We start from the raw sequence: 8,035 nt of genomic DNA, 5'->3' as shown, positions 1-8,035 counted from the left end.
ACAATGCGACAACAATTGAAAAAGAATGATGGCCGACAACAGCAACAATTAGAAAAGAATGATGGCCGACAACAGCAACAATTAAAAAAATGATGGCCGACAACAGCAACAATTAGAAAATAATGATGGCCGACACTACGTCATAGTGGAGCAATAAAAATGGCCGACTATTGACAATACGAATATACGTAGAGCTAAAACTTTCTTTAATTATTTATATAAAGAAAATTATGAGTGCTTTTAGCACAGGGCAAAGTCCAACTCTTGCTCTCTAACTATTGCTGTCACTGATATCAATGCTTTAAAGCGCATGAATATAAACAATTAGAATCAAAACGTTTTTCAAACAAATTGTTCACAAAAATGAATTTCGACCACTCGAAGCAATGGTGCTAACAGTTTCAAATTGCGATTTTTGTATGATAAATAATTCTTAGCAATATTTACTTTTAAAGTAAACAGATGAGAGGACATTCATACAAAACATATTTTATTTTTTGACGTATTTACTTGATTAACATAAAACAAATTACCTATTTAATTTTCGGTATCCCATATTTCTTGTAATCTGGTACAGTGCGAAGTATCACCAGACAACGAAGTTACGGTTTCACATAAATGATTCATTAAACAACTGTCATCACATCCAGCTTTTAGAATTGGGTCCGAATTTAAGTATTTATTCCTAAATGAAAAATCATTTTTTTTTTAAATCGCATTTAAATGGTATAACTATATAACTATCTACTACGATTAAGTATTTATTTTGAAAATGGTTAATTTACAAAGTAAAAGTTGATGATAATGATCTGTTTTTTTTTATTTTTAAGAAAAATTATTGAAAAATAAAGTAAGTAACAAATTAGAGTGTACATGCTTTGAATTGCAAGGATAAGAAGGATCACTATATTGTATATTCTACTCGTTAGTTGTTAATGTAATTATATGATAATTACACACTCAATCAGAAGCATACATACAAGTAGCATTAGGCAGAAGCAAGAAGGCAGAGCAGATCTCCAATGCTACTCAAAACACTTGTCTATGTGTGTTTTGATATTCAAAACTCAAAGGATAATATTATCTTACCGGTAATACAATTGTTTCGTGGTCTTGTTTTTTGCCATATTTTCGACAAAGTTATTTAATTCTGATCTTCGTAAACTGTGTATTCCATAGCATTCTCGGAATGAATACAATTTATACCATTCAGGTTCTGAATCTCGACCTGCGAGATTTGCTGAAGTTAAATTATAAATATACGTTTCAGCGTCTAAAATATCCTAAAATCAACAAGATTTGTATTACTTCTTTTTATAATCCATAAATCAAAACTGTGGTGCTGTGGTGTGATTTTAGGTACCTACTTGCAAGTTAAATAACATTTTTGTAAATTAACTTTTGTTACTTACTAAAGATTCTGCGTCAGCATTATATACGATATAATTTGGATTTAAATCACTGTAAGTTGTTAAGCTACCCCCATTAAACGCCATTAATATAGGGTTTGAACTTTCTGAAGTATTGTAAAATAGTTCAAACTCGTTTTTATGAGTATGACCGTTAAAAATAGCTTTAATGTTTCTGGCATATCTACAAAAATTAAAATAATAATTTACAGATCCTTTAATAATCGCGTGAGTACTTATACAAACCTAGTAATTATCCTTCTGTATTCTCTTGCCCACGTCTCGTAACAAATGCTAGATCCTGTAGGAATATGTCCTAAAATATGGACTGATTCGCTATTCATTTCGGCTTCTGACAGTACATCTCGTAACCACTTTAATTGACCGTAAATATCTCCATTGTCGTATAAGAGCCAGCTAAGGGTTAATAAAAAATGACATTTTTTTAAAATGATGTGTAATAAAATTTATTTTTAAGGGTAGAAAATTTCCCTATGCTAAAAGAAATTATGAGTGCTGTCAGCACAGGGCAAAGTAGCATTACGTAGTTAGTATCAGCAATTTCTTATGCTGAAGTGAACGATGTGTTGCATACCTATTTACAAACAATTCATTTAAATTTAATTTTTCAAACAATTTTTAACAAAAGAAAGTGATTAAACAAATTGTTCACAAAAGTGAATCACAGTGACTGATAGGGGGGAAGAACTAATATTTATTTAAATAAATAAGTAATTTGATACTTTATTATGAATACAAATACTTACAAATTGGCAGTGTAGCACACGTTAGAATTTAATGCAATAATTCTGAATTTGTTGTTTACTTTAACTGTGTAATATCCTCCTCTCTTTATAGTTTCATAAGTACTTTCAGGAAGCCATTTACTCCATTCGTGCTGAATTAAGCTAAATAACCATTTAGTACTATACTCCCCCGTTATACTTTCCGGTGCATACCTAATATAATATATTAATGAAAGAGCTTAACAACAATAATTACAAAATTTAAAGAAAAATGTGTACGCAAAGTAATGGAAATCGACACATTTAAATTCCGTATTTTTAAAACATATAAAGTATTTGAAGAATGTTATTATTGCAATATTATTTATTTAATAGAGGAAAAGTTAATCTGTAAATACTTAGGCTGATTTGAAGTACCTATTTACATATACTTACTGGTTTAATGGATGGGGCTCATGATTTCCTAATATCGGAAAAATTTGACTTGATGAAAAATACTGGTCGATAAGATTATACCCTTTTAAAAGATATTTGGTATTGTCTGACTTAGAAGTCATCCAAACTCTGTGACTAATAATATCACCAGTTAAATAAACGTATGCTAGATCCTAAAATAAACATAATTTTTATAATAAAAAAGACGCAAAATAAGTTACGACGTATTTATTGTACCACAATGTAGGTCCATTTCACCATACAGTGACTTTATCAGGTAGAAAAAGTAATAAATATTTAACAATAGGCAATGATCAACATCTCCTTGGACATTAATGATTAATCTTAACCCATTTAATTATTTAATTTATGAATTTCAAGATCTTCGAATAGATTTAACCTTGGCTACATGTAGAATTTTGTAATTTTCATTAAACGTAGGTTTATTCTCTGTTAAATTATTTGCGTAAGTTCTCAGTTTCAGAATTTATTTATGTTCTTTTATTCTGTCTTTGAAACTTCTGCCAGTTGGGCTTATACTTATAGACTTTGACACTATCGCAACTTAGTTTACAATCTGCACATCTTTTCTAGCTCTTATTGAGTTTGAACATTATATAAACAATAAGAGCATTAAATAAACAATAAACAAAACATTATTCATTGATAGATTCTGCAGTAGAGTAATTTGTAAAACGTTTTAGTAATGTAAGAAAAATACAAACTGATAATTTTACACTTAAATTAAATAGATAGAAAATAACTTAAAATTGAATGTTTCATGTAATTTAAGGGCGATCTATTTCAATTTTTTGCTTCGTGAACAAAATCGCTGCAACTATCTCCTCTGATAGTACAATATTGAAATTAGCTGATCATTATAATGTCTGACATAGTATCTAGGGATGTTTTATTAATTGTTTTAATGAACTTTTATCAGGTATGTGCAAAATTGCAGCACATATTTGACCGTGTGTAGGTACTAACGTACTAATCAACGTTCCTAATTTTCCAATAAGAGAAAAGCGGCTTGAGATTAGTCGATTTTAACTTTTTCGGTTTGTCTGGTTTCATCATTTCCACAAATTCGAGATGTTCAATGAGATTTTAATTTAAATGAAAATTGGTGAATGCGCTTTACATAAGAAATCAACAAATTGTATATAGTTTTATAGTCAATAATATTATGTTTTAACGGATTCAACGTAAACTGCCTTTTTGTGTTTGCTGTACTTTTATCATACCTATCAGAAGTGAAAAGCAAACGCAGTTTTATTTTCGTTCAGCAACTTTACTGTTTACAGTGCACAAATAAATTTAACAAAACCTACCATGATAGAGTAATGCCACCGTTATTAAATTAGCACCTATGTACGTATATGTTGTCATTCCTTCTTAAAATAAGTCTATATTGCAGCAAACGGTAGAAAATCAATTTCAGTTAAATGAACTTTACTGGTAAAGATAAAAGAAAATGAAATAGTATCTCTTCTTCCAGATCCAACAAAAATTATTGATAAGAATTACGTAATTACGATAAAAAACATTGTTCGTTCGTACTTATATGAAATATAACTACCTTAACTAACGTTTGTTAGAGAATCTCTACGGAAAAGTAAAGTATATATTGATCTTTTTAACAAAACAATCATAATAATGATATAGATAACCGCTTGATATGTCAACAATGTAAAAACAAAAAAACAAGGCATTTTTTAATTCATTAATGTAATTTTCCTCAACATAATAGATTGCAAGCCCAAGTTATTGTTATTTTTATTTTTTTCTATATCCCACCCATATGATAAAGAAGAAACTTTTATTTGTGTATTAAGATGATTTATTAGTAGTAACACAATACTCATCCTATCAAAACAAATATCGTACTAATTTTAAGCGTTTTCTATTGATAAAAATTGTTCTTTCAACTTTGAAGTTTGTATTGATATATTTCATGAAAATTAAAAAAATATAAATAAAGAAATATAAAATAAAGGATGCATTACAAAAATCGTAAAAATAAAGGTGTAGCAAGAAAACAAGAACTTAATTATATGATAATGTTCTGTTTTCTTCCAGAAAATGTAATTCTTTCTTTTCTTTTTTTCGTTCTTCTTGCTTTTGATTTCATTACTTAGCAAAAATAATTATTTTGGGGAAAATAAGTTTCGTAAACCACCCTTTTTCATTTCCTCTGTGAATGATTTTTTCATCGTCTGTTTGTTTTCTTTATAAATAAGAGAGTATTGGTTCACCGTTCAAGATATAAAATAAAAAAGAAAATCTACCAACCTGCTGTGTCGCTTTGATATTATCAAATGTATTTACGATACTATGCCATGGTGTATCACAATCCCTATAATCTCCCCAGTAACCAGCTTGAGCTAAAGCATTTGCAACTTTCCCTGAGTCTGGGCCACAACAAACAGGATTATTACATTCAGCATTGCTTCCTGGAGTATACATTGCATCATAGTGTAAATCAGAAATGTGAAGGATTTTAACTATATTTGAAGAATACTGGAACAAACCAATTTACCTGAATAATTTGAAGGAATTATTTAAAAAACCTTCAACTCCAAACAATTATTTTATTTAACCAAAATTGTTTAAAGAAATCGATTTGGTTAGTTAATAATTTGCTATAATTTCACGCAACGTTTCGCGGATTTCATTTTTGCTTCATCAGTAGCAATATACGTACTAACACCGTCAATATTTATCAATTACCTTGCAATATTCATTTACATTACTGCTACTCGTAATAGTCCACAAATTAACAGTCTATCTAAAAGTATGGTAGTCCCTCATGAAATTTCGTAATTACTGAATATGAACAACTTATAATTCTATTATAAAGGTAATTAGTAATCTATATGCTCATGAAAAAATGTGATAATAAATAATAAATTGATTAATTTAACACATTAACGTATCAAGTTACAAATTAACATTAGGAATACTTACATAATTATAAGTTTTAAGGGAATAAAAACGAAACTTTGGCTGAAAAAAATGCGTGGTTTATACCTATACGTATTTATGTTGAAACATTTTAGTTAATTTTCTAATCTATAATACCAAATGATACAACTTTTGTTTTGTACTTAATAATCATTTTTGCTGCACTGTAAGTAAAATTTAAAAATTACCTGTTCTGATAGTTCTGGACCATATCGATTATCCAACTGTATCGACCAATCTTTACCGGCCACTTTCGGACAGTTCAATTTTTGTAGTATAAGTGAACAAGCCCATTTCCCCGTAACATTTTGCCCATTATCGGCTATGTACAAACCAATACCCTAGAGTAAAAGAACTATGAAAGTATAGGTATAATTTAAAACGTTAAATTAAAAGATGAATTATATTGCAAAAGATTGTAATTGAAATTGATTTCATATACTTTGGGAAAAGAACATTTCGTAGTTTTTTTATTGAAGTTTTTAAATGCCGTAAACAAAGGTAATAGATAGCAGTTTTTGCCGTAAACAAAAATTAAATTACCTAAAGAAAATTATTGATATTACAACTTTCAAGAATATTTGAAGTAATATCAACAGCGTACTTTTATTAATAGAAATAAAATGTTGCACTTACTAAATGCTCTTCTAAGACACCGTAACAAACGGTTTCAGTTTGAATACCCATGTCAATGCATAGTTTCGAAAGCAAGACGAAAAGTTCGTCTTCTGTTATTCCCTTTTTCCTAGCAAGAAGAAGGGCATCCAGGGATGTTCTGCACGCTGTGCAAACAAGATTGTTTCCTATGCCGAACGACGTGATTTCACCGTATTCCCTCATCAACTCGGGCATCTGAATTTGATCAATCATTTCATTTAAAGCGCTGTCGTCCTTGTTAAGGAAGTAACTGTTAAAAGCTCTTTGAAGTTTTGCTTCTGCCACATCTTAAATGAGAATAAAAACAAAATACAGTAGGGCCTCGATAATCCAAACACCCAAAATTTATATTGTGTTCGGATCTGTGGAGCGTTCGGATTACAGTATCTAAATATTTCGAAAGATATTTTTTGAAGTGAAATAAAGATTTTTGTAATTAAAAGTACAAATAAATTTCAATTGTTAAGTATTTTAGGTGCATACATATATATTATTACACTTTTTTAAAAAAATTTAGTATAGCACTTTGGTGAATGACATAGGAAATACTTCTTTGTCATTTATATTTTTTATTGCAGGTTAACCCTCGTATGTCCTAGCGTGGTGATAGAATATAGGATTAGACACCCATTAGGATAACCAGTGGGAGGTTCGCACAAAAAAAACAAGGTATGTGAAGTGATCTCGTAGTATTTTAAGGCTTGCTATTGTTCTTGAATCGTTATTTCTCTCTCGTTTTCCCCTAAAATATTAACATTTGTAACTAATTTTTTCTCGTCAATATATCTTTGAAAATTATGTTGAAAAGTAAGAGGGGGACTCTTAGTGGGAGGGCTGAGCTCCTTCTTCCTCCCATTTCCCATTAAAATAACCGAAAACGTAAAATTAATTACGTCTGTTATCATTTTTTATAGTTTAATATGTTTGACTACATATTTCCCACTATTTGTTAGATAGAGTAATTATGAATGTCAATTAAATCGTTTGTAAACTTATAATTTCTTGTACCTATTTAGGTATTCGTTAGGTATATACAGTAGAAACGTTAAGTAAAATAGATACAATTAAATTAATGTTATATTAGTACCAAAACAAATTGCATTTTTTTGTGTAATAAACTTGAAGTGAAATGTTAATTTTACTTACCTTCACTTAAAGATTGTAACGTTGAGCTTTCAGAAAGCGCAAACGTAGCAATTGTAAATGAAACTACAAACAGAAGCAATTTCGGTCTCATGATGATAAACTGAAGTAAAGTACAAGTCTAAATTGGTTTTATTCTGTCTAATAAGATGCACTCAAACTGTCACTTACAACACTTTCTTATTCGTGATTAAGACAAATTTGTGCAACAAGTTGAATTATCTTGTTATTCTATAGATAAATAAAAATTTATACAAGATGATTGAACGAATTGATAAAAAGTAATTACGCCTAAGCGTTTCAAATGAATAATAACTTTCGTCGAATAAAAATTAAAAAAGAAATCTTTCAAAATATGGAGAAATACAGAGGTGAATCGTGATGAAAAGAAATGCGGGTGTTCTGCAAATTTTTAAAATTTGTCATTCCCATCGCTGTCCATATGTTTTATCCATGTCAAAAAGTAATGCATTTTTTGTTGCACTCACAAATCCAGTTATTGTTTCTCGAATTTTCTCTGTCAAATGGCCGTTTGCATGCTTTTCTGCGACTAACTCGTCTAGTCAATTTTTCAAAATATTTTACAAGGGTAGAGCATAAAAATTAGTAAAAACAAAACGAAAATGTAAATGTGTGGTCAGAGCTAATATAAAATTAAGAGACGACTTTCGATATTTAGGG

At 29.3% G+C, this 8,035-nt stretch overlaps 2 protein-coding genes across 3 annotated transcripts in view; one reads left to right on the top strand and one right to left on the bottom strand.

The window, feature by feature from the left end:
• LOC108733281 (regulator of telomere elongation helicase 1 homolog) overlaps positions 1–328 on the top strand; it is a 5,215-nt gene extending 4,887 nt beyond the window's left edge. Inside the window, exon 12 of the mRNA XM_025975996.1 lies at positions 245–328. Coding sequence (XP_025831781.1) covers positions 245–328 — 84 coding nt within the window. The remainder of the gene's footprint in view (positions 1–244) is intronic.
• Positions 329–473: 145 nt separating this feature from the next.
• Positions 474–7,537, bottom strand: LOC108733345 (sphingomyelin phosphodiesterase-like). 2 transcript variants are annotated; one of them, XM_025975972.1, is made up of 11 exons: positions 7,358–7,537; positions 6,191–6,498; positions 5,743–5,895; positions 5,558–5,596; positions 4,883–5,110; positions 2,591–2,763; positions 2,177–2,368; positions 1,656–1,826; positions 1,413–1,593; positions 1,090–1,283; positions 474–685 (listed from the first exon to the last, which is right to left on the bottom strand). In XM_025975972.1, exons 1-11 carry the CDS (start codon positions 7,446–7,448, stop codon positions 538–540), a joined length of 1,878 nt encoding a protein of 625 aa, XP_025831757.1. In that variant the 5' UTR covers positions 7,449–7,537; the 3' UTR covers positions 474–537. The 2 variants fall into 2 exon arrangements, with proteins under 2 accessions (XP_025831757.1, XP_025831758.1); XM_025975973.1 differs by lacking the exon at positions 5,558–5,596.
• Between the last annotated feature and the right edge of the window lie 498 nt (positions 7,538–8,035).

Source organism: Agrilus planipennis, unplaced genomic scaffold (assembly GCF_000699045.2).
Source record: "Agrilus planipennis isolate EAB-ADULT unplaced genomic scaffold, Apla_2.0 scaffold12, whole genome shotgun sequence".
NCBI lineage: Eukaryota > Metazoa > Arthropoda > Insecta > Coleoptera > Buprestidae > Agrilus > Agrilus planipennis.
The sequence above is the reverse complement of the archived record's forward strand: the minus strand, read 5'-3'. Positions and strand labels throughout refer to the sequence as shown.